Here is a 15,890-nt window from a genome sequence, read left to right on the forward strand (position 1 = left end):
TAAAAAGCAATTACTTGGTTTTGTTTCACTCTGAAACATGAAATGTGGAGTTATCTGCTTTTGTTAAAAAAACAAACTTTTAATATATAAAAAACAGACTTTCAATGAACTTTAATTTTATAAGTTATTATTACTTAATAAAAACAACCCAACTGCAGTTTGATTAATATTACTTGAAATATGCACAATAAAAAAAACACGATGTATGAAAATTAATAAAATCTGTTTTTGCAAATGAACTCTTCACATGTCAAATATTAAGCTGTACTTTCTATCAGCAATTTATTTAGAAACAAAGGACACAAGAACACCAGTGCATGATTGTATATCGTGAATATTTATTCAGCAATCAATGCTCTTTCTGTTCTTTTCATTTGACAAAGAAGTCAAATTTAAAATGTAGAAAAATAAATTATCATAAAATACATCTCCATCGATATAGCACTGGATGTTTTCATGGAAAACTCTAAACATTTAAGAACAATGTGAAAACACAGTCGAATGATGACACTGAGGTATGTGATAACTCTGATGACTGTATATTAAAGCACAACACAAGTCGATAATCTATTGCCATAGAAAACAAACACAAAACTGCAGTCAATTCCACAGAACTTAGCACCAGATCAAACATATATGGAACTGATACATATATACTATATATGTTATATATATTTATATATATATATTCATGATATCTTGTGCATGCTTTTCAAACCAGAACATAGTTCATATCTGCTCGAATAAGATAATTGTCCATGCTCTTGTATTTGGGCTACATCAAATGTATCTGGAAGAAAGTAATACCCCGACCCTCACATTTTACATGGAACAGCTGGCTTCAATGGAAGCGTGTTTCCCCAACAGAATAAAAGAAAAGTAATTGCGACTTTTTAATCTCACAATTGTGAGTTTACATCTCGCAATTCTGACTTTTCTTCTCAGAACTGAGAAACAAACTCACAGTTGTGAGTACGACTAAATTGCAAGATATAAACTCACAATTCGGACTTTTATAACTCACAATTGACTTTATTTCTCAGAATTGTGAGATATAAAGTCGCAATTGAGTGTTATATAAAGTCAAAATCGCAAGATATAAACCCGCAATTGCAAGTTATATTTTATAAATTATAAATTATATATCTTTATAAATTGCGAGATATAAAGTCGCAATTCTGAGAAATAAAGACAGAATTGCAAGAAATAAACTCGCAATTCTGATTTTATAACTCGCAACTGACTTTATTTCTCGGAATTGTGAGATATAAATTTGCAATTGCGTGTTATATAAAGTCAGAAAATAATACAATTTTAAGGTCATTTTTTCTTTTTCAGAATTGTGAGTTTATATTTACGCAAATTCAGACTTTATGACTCCCAATTGCGAGTTTATATTTCACAATTTGAAAGCATTGCAAGATGTAAACTCGCAATTGTGAGTAAAAAAGTGTCCGAATTTTGGGCTACTTTTACACTGTTGCCGCCCAGTTTTACCAGGGAAACCCCTCTGGAACATGATTGGACGCTTGTTTTGGCCATGATTGGGCTAGATTTGATTTGCAATTGGGCAGGTTTTGTTGTGCAGACCCTGCAACCCTGATAAAAAGTCGCAATTACCTTTGTAATTTTTTATTCCGTGGCGGAAACAAACTTCCATAGGCTTCACACCAACATCACACATCTGGACGTCATAACACTGCGATATCCAATAGATATTAAGAACAATATCGTGACATTACATCATCTACACTTGCATTTATAAGGCAAGAAGGGTCGGAGAGTTGAGAATATCGACGCCAGACTCTGCTTTGGTCACGCCACCTTTGCAACCATCCAGTCCCTCGGCCAGGGAGTCCAGCTCGGGGCAGGCGAAGGTGAATACAGACAGATAGTTGCTGCAAGAAGGTGTGGAAGTGCTCACCACAGGGGTGCTCAAAGGTTCGAGATCATTGGCCACAGACTTGTATAGGGTTTCCCAGTCTGTGATGCCCAGCGAGCCGGTCAGGTCAATGTCGGGGACGGAGCGAGCCGAGACCCGGTCCTCGTCGACGGAGGAGAGGAACTCATCCCTGACGTCCAGAGAGGGTTCGAGGTCACACAAACTGACCTCGGCACTGGAGCACAACAAGATGTTGGAGTTCCCAGAAATAGCGGTGGACGGCACTGTCGGGATCTCCAAGTCCTGCAGGGAAGAGGCGTCTTGCGGACTATCCTCTGGGAGTTTGCTGCCCGTTTCCGGAGTTGGAAGTGGCTGAGGAGAGTCTGGAAACAGGCAGTCCAGCTCTTCAGGCAGTTGGCAGAGAGGTTTATGAGTGGCGAGAACGTATTCAAGCCTCTCCTTTTCCTTCAGGAGGTTCTCGATTTCAGTCTGGAGGGCTGCTTTGTCCTCTTCCAGCTTGTCTGTTTCCTGGAGAAAACAAAACTGGGTTATTCCACAAACAGACCGATTTAATGGAGCTGTTCACCCAAAAATAATTCACTCGCCCTCATGTCGTTCCAAACCTTTATGGCTTAAAGGGATAGTTCACTCAATTACGAAACCCTAATGTCATTCCAAAAGACATTTGTGTATCTTTCGGAACACGAATGAACATGTCGTTCCAAACCTTTATGGCGTAAAGTGATCTTTAAAATCACTCAAAAATCACTCAATTATTAACCATCATGTCATTCCAAACCTGTAAGACTTTCGTTCATCTTTGGAACACAAATGAAGATATTAATGAAATCTGAGAGATTGAAAGTCTGTTCACCCAAAACTCTGATGCTTCAAAACGTTCATAAAGAGATCGTAAAATAAATCTTTATGAATCAAGCAGTTTAATCCAAGTCTTCAGAAGAGACACAATCACTTTATATGATGAACAGATTTAATTTAGGCTTTTATTCACGTATAAACATCGATCAGCGAACATAAACAGAAGCTCGACCATACAGACACAAAAGAACAAACCTCATTGGTTTTTGCAAAAGCTTAGACGTGATGTGCGAAAATGAACTTCATTGGTTCTTATGCTTGAGCTTCCGTGACCAAATATAAATGCTAAAAGTAAGTTTAAGGAAGTAAGTAAATAAAAGAAAATGATAATTATTATGGATTTGGAACAACATGTGTGAGTAATTGATGATTTTTTTTGGGGGGGGGGGGGGGGGCTATTAACATTTAAGGGGTGTGTTCACATTAACGAATTGTCAGCACAATTTGGTGGGCAAAAAGGTCCATCGTCTGTGGAATCTTTTCACACCGGATGCCTCACACATTAAGTTAAGCTCTTACGTTCAAAATAAAGGTGGATACGCCTGTAAATATTGTTCTGTTTGTTTGAACCACACAACATTTGTGACAAGAGTTTGGGCGGTGAGTCTAAATCTGTTGGTCTGAGCGAATGTCTGAAAACAATCATTATTTTGATTTTAATACTTAACCTTTAAATTTGGGTCTGTTCTTGGTATGTACATCATATGTCTTCAGAAGCCTTGTACAATCCCATCTAACAGGGAACGTTCTTATGAACTTTAATGTTCTGGCAAGTTTCCCGCAAAGTTATGAACAAACGTTCTTCCAGTAACATTAATAGAATGTTCATTCAAATTTATCAGGGTCTTTAATTATGTTCTCAAAACGTAAAGGCACTAAAACATTATTTAGCCTATACATAGTTTATGGAAGGTTTATTATCTGTCATTTGCTAGATGTTAACTGTTTCAGAACATTCTAAAGTAACGTTCCCAGAATGTTTGCACACACACACACAAAAAAATGTAAATACAAAAAAATTAAATACACGGGAAAAAAAATTAAGTTTCTAACATTCAGAGAACATTCAGAATGGCATTAGGCCTACAATGTATAACATTTTGTTAGCTGGGATGGCGCAAAACAGCGTCGTATCATGGGTTCATGTTTTCAATAGTGGGTGAGTAAACAGAGACAGAAGAGCGTTCATGTTTTTGAATGAACTGTAGCTGTTAAAGGTGATGTTGTGATGTCTGTACTCACTGCCTGCAGGGTGTCGGTGAGTTCTCTCCGTCTATTGCGACACTTCGCTGCAGCCATTTTATTCCTCTCTCTCCTGATCCTCTTCTTCTCCTCTTCCTCCGGAGAGAGCTAGTCAAAGCAAGACGAATTGCACTTGTCATCTCGAAGAATCAGTGCGCGCCTCGCTAAAATGCCTGACTTCTATCGCCAATTATTCACGCAATGGCAAAAGCGTGTTTCTCTGCAATGCGTCTAAAAATAGTCTATTGTTGCAGACTCGCTGTGACCTGAATATAAATTGGATGCTGCTGGTCTAGGCAACATGCCAGAGCTAGAGCTGCATCCCCATCAATCCCATGCAGGCACATGCTTCACAGTCACAGATCAGCACGCGTGCCAGACATGCAGTGAACGCAGAAATACCTGCTCGCTCTTGCTCTTTCTGCCAGCGCATTTCCCCTTGTTCCCAGCGACCTTGCTCTTTGCCGGCTCGTTGCTTTCGGCTCTTCCCAGAGACGGAGACCCAGACGTGATGACCGTGGGCTGGACCATCCACTGCAGGTCTGGCGTGCTGGAGATCGCGGTGACCGTCGGAACGAACGAGCCCGGAGACTCAGCATCCACGCACGAGCCCTGCGATGATGCGACGGAAATATATCGTTATAGCTCCATAAACACAACACTTATTTATACCAGGTCTCTTATTAATGCATGACTTTTTTTTAAGTTTACACTTATGACTCTTTCTTTAAATACACTCGAACATCTAAAAATAGCCCTCTGATCAATATTTAACTTTTGCATTGTCTCTGACGTCAATGCTTACGCAGAGCTGCTGTGGGCTCTCCTCGCTGGATTTATTTTTCTCAATGAACAGCTGCATTTTTACAATGCTTTACCATGTTTCACTGCATTGCAAAGGATGCGCGACACAACATCACATTCAACATCTGATAAACAGATGAAGCACCAACATTGCAATAGTGTGCTAGCCTATTCAAAATATATAAATATTTAATAACATTTCAGAATAATAGCCTAAATGTTTGAATAAGAAACAATATAGTCTCCAAGAATGCATTTGTATTATGTATTAGATATTAAACCACATGCATCGATCATGGCGTGGATGTTATTATGATGTATGGATGAAAGTGAAAGCATCATACCTGTGTGCTGCTGCTGTCCATCGGTCTGTGCGCGCGCGCGTCCCCGGCAGAAGAGGACGAGGAATCCGGATCAGAATTAGCTTTGCTCAGGAACATTTCTCCAGCACAAACAGACGCAACTATTGACTGGATTCCAGCTCTTCTGGTCCGAATCCCTCGCTTCGTGATGTTGCAGTCGCTCTCTCCAGGTTTATAAACCTGGTCAGTGACACTCAGCTCCGCGAGCTCCTATTTATAGTCCGCCTGAATTTTATGAATGAAACGGGCCGTACCATTCCGCGCTTGGGGAGTGCTCTAAACGACATGCAAAGAAAAAAGAGTTTTCTGTAAGAGTTTTATATGAATTGTTATTCTTTCATCCATATCCAACTAAAATGCCGATTGGAACAGATGTTACCGTAGTGAAGCTGCGCGCGCTGAATCGATGGCGAACCCCTGAGAGGACGAAACGTGGTGCGTGCCACATATTCATTCATAAAATTCTGATGGACCCTGATATGCATAAAGACATGCATTAAGTCCTTTTGAATAATGCATGACTTATTTTAAAACGCAATCATTTCATGCAAACTGATGCTCATATTCGACACTACAGCATTTGATCTGTGTTCTGTTGTCATGTAATGCAGCTACAAAAACTACTGAGTAATGTGAAAATGAGGGAGTGAAAGAAAGGTTAAAAAAGACATTGGACCAACTTTCTAGTAGAAATTATTTTATTGATGATTATATGTTTTGCAATCGCATATAATCAAGTGTATTTTAATGTGCGTCGCTCTCCCCGCCAGTCTCAGCATCTGCACCTGCTCACGCGTCACGCAGTGACGTAACACTGTCAAACAGGAAATGGCCATATAAGGATAACTACGTGTTGGGATTCCAGTGCTGAGAAATGTGAGCATGTGTCTGGGCTGAAGCTGCTGCTGTGTGTTTTGTGCAGTGCATTTGTGCTTTTCTCTGCAAAACGTGTTTAGACGTCAGTAATACAAATGAGCATATTGCGCAGATAGCAAAACATAACCAACCTGAAAAGGTTCTATAGCCGATATCTGATGGCATTATGTCAGACATTTTATTCACTGAATGGCATAATGTAATGATCATGTAGACAGAATGTGAGTTTACAGTGTTTTCAATACATTCCTGTTGTCTCTCGACAACGCTCTTTCATCACGCACAGAAGGCAGCGCAATACTGCTTATCTGCGTCCCATTCTCTCATCCTCACACACACCTCTCTCTCTCTCTGTGGGTCTATGGGATTGTCAGTCAGCAGTCAATAAAGCTGACTTTATTTCAGCCTTTGCATCTCAAACTACTCTTAATATCTCGGGCTTGACTGAGACCTGGATTCGTCCAGAAGACTCAGCAACCCCCGCTGCTCTCTCAAACAACTTCACTTTCTCTCACTCCCCTCGCCAGTTTTTGGAGGGGTGGGGGTACAGGTCTTCTCATTTCTAACGATTGGAAATACTCAACTCTCTCTTCTCTATGCAACAACAACTCGTTTGAATATCATGTTATTACACTTACAACTCCCAGTAAGATCCATATTGTAGTCATCCCCTGGTTATCTGAGGTTCTTCGTGAACACCGGACCGAACTCAGGGCGGCGGAGAGGAAATGGCGAAAATCAAAAGACACATCTGACCTGAGTATGTATCAATCTCTGCTCTCTTCCTTTTCTGTTGATGTTCATGCCACAAAATCTTCATATTTCCACAACAAGATCAACAGCTCCTCTAACACACGATCACTCTTCAAGACATTCAACTCTCTCCTCTGTCCACCTCCACCACCACCCACCTCCTCTTTAACGGCTGATGATTTTGCTAACTTCTTGACCAACAAAACAACAACTATCAGCAGTCAATTCTCAGCTCCACACACACAGGAACCCAGACCGCCCCCTTCCACAGCCAATAACCCTCTCCCCTCCTTCTCTCCGCTAACCGATGAAGAAGTATCTACACTTCTCCTCTCCAGTCATCCTACCACCTGCCCTCTAGACCCCATCCCCTCACACCTTCTACAAGCCATCTCTCCCACACTTCTCCCAGTACTCACACACATCATCAACTCATCCCTACATACTGGCACTTTCCCTACAGCATTCAAGCAGGCTCGCGTAACTCCACTGCTTAAAAAACACTAAACACATCACTTGTAGAGAATTACAGACCTATCTCTCTCCTACCATTCATTGTGAAAACACTTGAACGATTTGCTTTCAACCAAGTAACATCCTTCCTGTCTCTGAACAACCAGCTGGATGTCAACCAATCTGGATTCAAGAAAGGGCATTCAACTGAGACTGCACTACTGTCGGTCACAGAAGCCCTACGGATCGCAAAAGCTGCTTCCAAATCTTCAGTTCTCATTCTCCTGGATCTGCTGCCTTCGACACTGTGAATCATCAGATCCTTATGTCCACCCTCTCATCTCTGGGCATCACAGGAACTCCTCTCCACTGGTTCGAGTCCTATCTCACAGGTAGGTCCTTCAGGGTCGCATGGAGAGGCGAGGTATCCAAAGCACATCAACTGACCACAGGGGTTCCTCAGGGCTCAGTGCTGGGACCCCTCCTCTTCTCCGTCTACACCACATCACTGGGACACATCATACAGGCACATGGTTTCTCCTACCACTGCTATGCTGATGACATACAGCTCTTCCTCTCATTTCAACCAGATGATCCCACAGTAGCGGCACGGATCTCAAGCTGTCTGGCGGACATCTCGGCATGGATGAAGGAACATCACCTGCAGCTCAACCTGGCAAAGACGGAGCTTCTCGTCCTCCCCGCCAATCCGTCTCTACAGCACGACTTCACTATCCAGCTGGATTCATCATCAATCACCCCATCAAGGTCGGTCAGAAATCTTGGAGTAATATTTGATGACCAGCTGACCTTCACAGACCAAATTACAAAGACAGCTCGATCATGCAGGTTTGCACTGCACAATATCAGGAAGATCAGGTCTTTCCTAACTGAGCATGCAACACAACTTCTTGTCCAGGCCCTGGGGCCTCATTTATAAAACTGCGTAGGATTTGCATCAGAAGTGGCGTATGGATGAAACATAGGACGTGCGTACACACAGAAATATTCGGATTTATAAAACCGTGCGCACGCACGTCCTACGCAGTTTTCCCTTTAGAAATCACAATCAATTCTAAATGTAGCGCAGCTTTTGCGGCTTCATGTCACGCCCATAGTTGCCCATAAATAGTCCGTGAAACGCCCACAAGTTAATATTCATCGATTGCGAAATCATGGCAAACACAGAGAGGAAAACCAAGAAACGTAACTTCACTCAATGTGAAGTAGAAATTATCGTTGGCGAGGTGGAAAAGAGGAGTAAAATGTTGTTTGGAGGGCACAGTGTGGGCATTACTAATGCCAAAAAGGCACTTGAGTGGCAAAAGGTTGCAGACGCCGCCAATGCTGCAGCCTCACAACCTCGGACCGTGGACGAAATAAAAAAGAAATGGTCGGACATCAAAGTCGATGCAAAAAAGCGTCTAGCGAGTGGGGGAAAGGGGACACCGGAGCTGACCCCTCTTGATGAGAGACTGGCGGCAATTATTGGGGAATCCCTATTAAGTGGAGTGGTGACTGAGGCGGAGGGGGACACTGATGCGCCAGATGCACACACTTTCACACACTTTCACATGTTTCTTCCATCTACCGACGGTGTTGCCATTTTCTCATTTCACCCGTTTTTGTGCGTACGCCTGGGTCAGAGTTTGCGTGAAGGACCGCACATTTTCCTGTCAAGTTTGTATATAGTTTGTATACAGTTTATAAATGAGGCCCCTGGTCATTTCTAGGCTTGATTACTGCAATGCTCTTCTGGCTGGACTTCCATCATGCGCAACTAAACCTCTACAAATGATCCAGAACGCTGCAGCTCGTCTTGTCTTCAACGAGCCCAAGAGGGCCCACGTCACTCCTCTGTTCATCTCTCTGCACTGGCTACCTCTCGCTGCTCGCATCAAGTTCAAGGCATTGACGCTTGCTTCCAGATCTATCACAGGCTCAGCTCCCTCCTACTTTCACTTACTCCTACAAGTCTACATCCCTACCAGAAGCCTACGATCGGTCAAAGAGCGACGTCTCGTGGTTCCATCACAGAAAGCCACAAAATCACTCTCCAGAACATTCTCATTCATGGTTCCATGCTGGTGGAACGCTCTCCCCACCCTCATCCAGAATCCCTGACAACATTCAAAAGACAGCTGAAAACCCATCTCTTCCGTGAGCACTTAACCTCATAAAAATAAAAAAAATCTTTCTTTTTCCTTTAATTTCCTTTAGTCTGGCTATGAGCAATGCCTGAACTTTGTATTTTGAGCACTTCTTGCGTTGTTTTTGTCTCTTCACGATGACTCGCTTAATTCAGTCCTAATTTATAAGTCGCTTTGGACAAAGGCGTCTGCTAAATAACTAAATGACTAAATGTAAATGTGATTCGTGTTGAACTGATGTGAGTTTTTTTTAAAGGGCCCCTATTATGGATTTTTGAAAATGACCTTTCATGTAGTGTGTAACAGCTCTAAGTGAATGAAAACATCCTGCAAAGTTTTAAATCTGAAAGAGCACCGTATATAAAGTCATTTTCTTTCAAAAGAAAGAGTCGACTCTGAGTCAATGAAATTAATTATTTTTCAAACGAGTCATAAGCCGTTTCGTTGTGACGTCAAGATGAAACATTAGCATATTGCCCGCCCACTTATTGCACGCGCAGACACCAGGGAAAACTTGAACCTTAAACCAGCAGCTGATTCCTGTGGATACTGGACAGCATCATGTCGAGAAGACGCTGTGCTCTACAATGTGAAGGTAAAGCCAGTTTTTTTTTTCAGTGAAGAATCAGTGATTAAAGTTCATCTTTACCATGATATCACAGCAGTATAATCCTAAACTTTTGCTGTGTTCCCTTTAATTCACTGACGACTGATTCTCAAATCTCGGAGTTCAATGCAGGATTCGCAAACCGCTTGCTCTTGAAAGATGGTGTTCAAAATACTTAGTTTTGAGTTTTATATTGTGTAGGTCTCCTGCTAACTGGCTAACTCACGTTATTACTGTCTTACTGAAATACTTCTGCTAATCAGTTGTGGGCCACTATTACCTATAACTGTGTCTATTAATGCAGATTGTCTGTCGTTCTCACTACTTTGAGGAAAGATTAAGCATGGAGCAAGATCTGTTTTACCAACGTTTATGTTACATCAGCCATTCACATCAGTCATTCACATCAGTCATTCACATCAGCCATTCACATCAGTCATTCACATCAGCCATTCACATCAGTCATTCACATCAGTCATTCACGCTAGAGCTCGGCTAATGTATTGCATGCATGCACTGTTATTGATACAGTTTCCACGTATTCACCGCAATATATTACAAAAATACTCTGTAAATAAATTAGTACAAAAAAAAGAATCGGTTTGTTGATGGACATGCACTTGTTAATGGTGATGGTGAGGAATTACAGTTGCAACATCTCATATAATGCACCTCAAACTGAGTAGTGTATCACTGAGAAACACTGAGTCCTGCTCGAGTCGTCCTTGCGATGGAGGTTCGGGTTGAATAACTAGTTCTTCCAGTGTTTCATCATCGGACAGGCGCTCGCATTGATATGGTAAAATCGACGTCATTGTTCATTACTGTGTTTAGTTTATGGTGTAGGAAGCCTCAGAACAGCTGACATTGTTATGGCAATTGGCGTTTTTGTTTTACACAAATAAATACACTTTATAATACACTGTAAAACTGTGATGTAAAAAACGGCCAAATTATATAATATACCGTTTTCCATTAAAACAGTAATTTACCATAGAAAATGCATAGTGGGTAACATTTGTTGTTTTTGTTACTGCAATATAACTACAACTGACTGAAGATAAAAGGCATTAAATCACTCAAGATCTCAGCAGAGGACGATTAAACAACTCCACAAACGGCATTATCATCTTCACTTATTATTACTTTGACTTTATTTCTGTCCAGAGGTGGAAAGTCCAGGTTCAGAAAGTAAAAGTCCTCCTCTGTATTTTGTTCCAATCACCTGGATTTGCTAATTAGCACAGTTTGTCAGCCAGGAGATACTAGCTAATTAGAACTAATTAGTGAAATCAGGTGGCTAAGTTCATGGGTGGAATAAACATATGGCAGGACTTTTACTTTCTGACCCCTGGAGTTTCCACCTCTATTTCTGTCAGACATCTACAGAAGTTCTCATTGAGAATTATCAGAGGTTTAGATGTTGACGTTTTATTTAAAAAAAAGAATGGATTTGTTTGAAGTCACCATTGTGGTGAACAGTGTTTGATTTTGAGTGGCTCAAAATCGTGGCTCAAAAGAGTGGCTGATTTTGTGTTTTTAAAGCACATTTGTCAAGAAAAACCAAGAGAAAATACAGTCAGGTGATGTTGGTCATGTGTTGACAGTGATATAATCAACATCGAGTGGCCAGATTCACTGATCTCATCCAAAATCTAGTTTATATGATGTGTTAAGTTTATATTTTTGATAGACGTAGTTTTACAGCATGAGAACCAGCAAAATTGAGTTAATCCATTATGAAGGTTTCTAAAATCACATTGTGCACAACATATTTTTGAACTATACTCTAACATTCAGACACACACAGACATCAAGAATCAGCATATGAATCTCAACGATGGTGACATTAAAAGTTTAATGTCACAATGCATGATGGGTACCAGCACAAGACAAAACTCACCCAGGACTCCCAGCATGCATTGCAGCATGAATCATTTTATCACCATTGTTATGATTGGCTGACACCTTATTTCAAATCTTTTTGTGTACAGTGTGTTTGAAAATTCTTCATAATTGATTGTGGCGGTATCACAATTGTAGTAATTTGCACTTCAATTGCAGAAACTGACTGCCATAAAATGGCCAATTGCATTTAAGTTTATAAACTAATATAGTGTACTAATAATGTGAGCATAAAACTGTGAACTTATTTCATGTCAATTGTCTAAGAAAAAGTGACCCAAATAAAAAAAAAAAAAATCATTAAATCAATTTAACTTGGTAATTAACTAACAAACAGCTTATCATGGCATCAGCAACACCACAGTTACTGCTTTTAAAGAAAGCAACATTCAGCATAACGTCAGTGTTTCTTGGTCTTCTTTTGGACTGAAGCACATCTCTCCAGCACAACGGGAACCTCTCAAAACTCGACAACAGAAGCACTTTAAATTCTGGCAAACCCCAACATTAAACACAAACAGATCACCCCATCATCAAGTGTGCACTGAATTTTTAATTTGTTTTTGTTTTTTTGCTGATTTTATGAAATTATTGTGTAAAAAAAAAAAAAACCTGCTTACCAGGGTGGACAAAATAATAACAGTGTGAAATAAAGAATAGATGGATGGATGATTTTCCATCTCTCACATACAACCAGTTACATTATTACTTTATTTTGAACTGGAATTAGATGGGAAACAATATGTAAAACACGGCCAAATAATTTTAAATGCACTACTTCTTCAACTTTAAACATAAATTACTTTCCCGATCACTGTATGTTCACTCTCAGTGTCTTCAGGTTTAACAGGGTGGATATAACATCAGCCACTGAACCGTGTGTCAGCAACAGGAGCTATAGAAGATTCATCTCATAAAGAACTGCATGGGCTTTAAAACTGTAATTTAAAAAACTTTTTTTCATATTTCCCGTACTAAGGTTGACCAAATCAAATTTGAAAGAAATTGCTAAAAAATAGAAGTTGTTTTCCTGCCAAAGAAGTGATGACTGTTTTATGATATTATGTCATTTCATTTTTCCAACTTTAAATTAAAGGGAAAGTAGTTAAAAGTAACAGGGTGGGCAATAAATTGAGGGACAAGTTAAAAATAAATAAATTGATTATTAAAAAAAAAAAACATTAGAGAGAATATAATGAGTGGAATCTTCACAACCTAGTCTATCCCATGATTCACTGGGAATTTTTGAGAGAAAAAGCAGGATTACACTTTTAAATGTAAGCATTTTACAGCTAACTCTAGCGGTTCGAGGCACCGGTGTTCACGTATACAAGGCATCTTTTCAGAGAGAATGGACAAATAAATAACGGTTCTTACAACAAACTTTAACGCCTGGAACGCTGCTTGAAGTCGGACATCCAACCTGTGAAGTCGGGACAGATCGATGAAAATTTCCTTGAAAAAAAAAGGGATAAAATATCTTGAATGTAACTCGACACCCTTGCCTCATTTAGTATATGTGGTTCTATGAATATGCAAATGAGCCCCGCCTCCACTCACTCACTCAGCTCAGAGATCCACTGGTTGGCGATCACACGTTGATCTGATTGCTGATCTTACAGATCAGATGCTGAACTCAGTAATAATGACAAGTGATGAACAGTCAAACCAAAACATATTCATACAGCTATAGATCAGATATAAGTTTTTATATATTTTTTAACTAGTGTGTGCAGGACACTATAGTTCATTTATGTAAGTGAGGAGAGCAAAATAAAGTAAACTGTGACATATTGTACCCAAAAATTCTTCATACAGTGACTACCAGTAACATTTATAAACATTTGGGACCAAAAATGATTCAGACACTTTGAGCTGATCATGTTTTCTGAAGTGTTTTTTCTTTAATTGCTAATGCTCTTTTTACACTCAGACTGAACAAAATGAAGCACTGCTTGGTGATTGGTTGAGCTAAACTGGTATTATCTAATTGTGTAGTTAAATTTAACAGCTGACAGATATTCAACATAATTCATGTGTGAGACAGTCTAACAGAAGGATGGACAAAACCAGTGAAATATCAACTGATCTGATAACTCTGAGTTCTGCTCATATTTAATTACCATTTTCTAAAGTGAATAAACTGAGATAATGTGAGAAATGTTGAAGGTGTCTGAATAAACGCTGGTTTGACTGTATATTCAGCGGTTCTCCAGTCGCGGTGTACGTCATCAGGCCTCGTCTCAGCTCATGCAGAGATGTGTGTGTGTGGATGGGCCTTGAAGAGCGGCTGCAGAAATAAACTGGCCTCTGCTCTGGAAGGAGACGAGGGTGGGGAACGTTCATTTCCTGGAATGTTTGGCTCTTTCACAATACATTCATTCATCTTGGAGACTTGGTTCTGGGAGAATACCAGACACGCAGGTCAATGTACATGTGAAACATGGCATACGAGCAAAGAATCATGGAGATGTGTGTTTTATGGATAGTGTCACGTCATGGTGCACCCTCACCTCAGCCAAAATCTGCATTTAATTTCAGAGAGAGATTTTTTTTTATTATTTTTTTTGCCTTTTACTACTAAATTCAAAACCCATTCCTCATTACGTGCATCAATGCATACTATGTCTGCATATGTGGAATATGAATCATACTGTTTATGCAACTACTTGTTTTGTCAATGAAAAAATACGTTTTAAGACATAATTTAGATCAGTGTGGAACGGTCACCATAACAAGTGTTGTGATAAAAGCATCTTATAATGATAGTCTGCTTTAAGCATCAGTTAGAATCCATTGAAAGTGATCCACAAATCCCTGTATGCCATAATTTTCTATCAGAATGGTCTCTATTAAACCCTTGTATAAGCTATTCGGGTCCTTTTGACCCCTACGTGACATTTGCTGTCCCCCTTCATCTACAGCCTGAGACTTGACATTCGCTAGCTCTACAAACAAGAAAAATACATTGGAATGATATCTGGTTGTTTGTTAGTGTGAAAAAAAAAAACACTTTATTAATGTTTTTACTCTACATTTGTGCTGTGTTTAGGGGATTTAAGATTTAAGGATTTTAATTTTTTTTATTTATATAAATAAATAAAAAAATATTTTTTTCAATGGGAGACTATAAAAATTGCTTTTTGTTACATTATGTAAAACAAAATCAGCTACAATGCAGAAAAAATGAAGGGGTGATACCACAACACATCCCTGAGGAAGTAAACACACACAACACACACAAAATCACTCCTGAGAAATGAAAAATGGGCTGCCATGAGTTTCTCTCTGTTCCACAATTTGTCAAAAATAAATCTGCTATAATGCAGACTATGCTAACACACAGAAATGATGGAGTGACACCACAACACTTCCACGATGGAGAACAAATGCAAACACACAACATACACACACAAAACACATATTTAACACTATGTTCAGGCTGACTGTAATAATATTTCATAATTGTAAAAAAATATACTTCAGTACAAAAAAATGCTAAACTTTGAAAAAGTCATTTTTTATTGTTATACTAATTGTTTTAAAATGTCTAAACATAAACCAACATTTTAATAAATAAATAACAAACCTTGTGTACGGATGTATTGAAATCTCATGTTATTTTAGTTTTAAAAATGTTTGTTCTCCAGTTGATGACATTAAACCATGACACATGTGATCTCCATGAATGAAAATGAAAACTGTGGATATTTTTAAAATTAAATTTACATAAAAAGTCCTTTTTTTAATATATATTACCTTTTTTAATAAATAAAAATATTCATACACATTTAAAAAAGACCATAAACCCCCAACACTGTACAAATGTAGAGAAACACATTAATAAAGTGAATGATATATGTTTTAAAAAATTCCACTATGATGTTACAAAATCACATTTTATTGTATGAATGTTTTATTAAGACCCCAACATCCTGAGTCTACATCCCAAACTAATAATTTATAGCATTATAATT

The 15,890-nt window shown here is 39.3% G+C and overlaps 1 protein-coding gene across 1 annotated transcript; it reads right to left on the reverse strand.

Moving 5' to 3' along the window:
- Positions 1 to 316: 316 nt before the first annotated feature.
- Positions 317 to 5,352, reverse strand: fosaa (v-fos FBJ murine osteosarcoma viral oncogene homolog Aa). The gene is made up of 4 exons (XM_084096010.1): positions 5,152 to 5,352; positions 4,406 to 4,615; positions 4,004 to 4,111; positions 317 to 2,410 (listed from the first exon to the last, which is right to left on the reverse strand). The coding sequence occupies exons 1-4, from the start codon at positions 5,245 to 5,247 to the stop codon at positions 1,760 to 1,762; spliced, it is 1,065 nt and encodes a 354-aa protein (XP_083952136.1). The 5' UTR covers positions 5,248 to 5,352; the 3' UTR covers positions 317 to 1,759.
- Positions 5,353 to 15,890: the final 10,538 nt, after the last annotated feature.

The sequence above is a fragment of the Abramis brama genome (assembly GCF_963993115.1).
Source record: "Abramis brama genome assembly, chromosome: 21".
Lineage (NCBI taxonomy): Eukaryota > Metazoa > Chordata > Actinopteri > Cypriniformes > Leuciscidae > Abramis > Abramis brama.

What these genes read in the sequence shown, in the direction of transcription:
- fosaa (XM_084096010.1), bottom strand. Translation starts at nt 5,247, where the DNA reads ATGTTCCTGAGCAAAGCTAATTCTGATCCGGATTCCTCGTCCTCTTCT. An exon ending in TGGACAGCAGCAGCACACAG is followed by an intron (nt 4,616 to 5,151) that starts GTATGATGCTTT and finishes GCATCATCGCAG; the next exon opens with GGCTCGTGCGTGGATGCTGA. An exon ending in GAAAGAGCAAGAGCGAGCAG is followed by an intron (nt 4,112 to 4,405) that starts GTATTTCTGCGT and finishes TGCTTTGACTAG; the next exon opens with CTCTCTCCGGAGGAAGAGGA.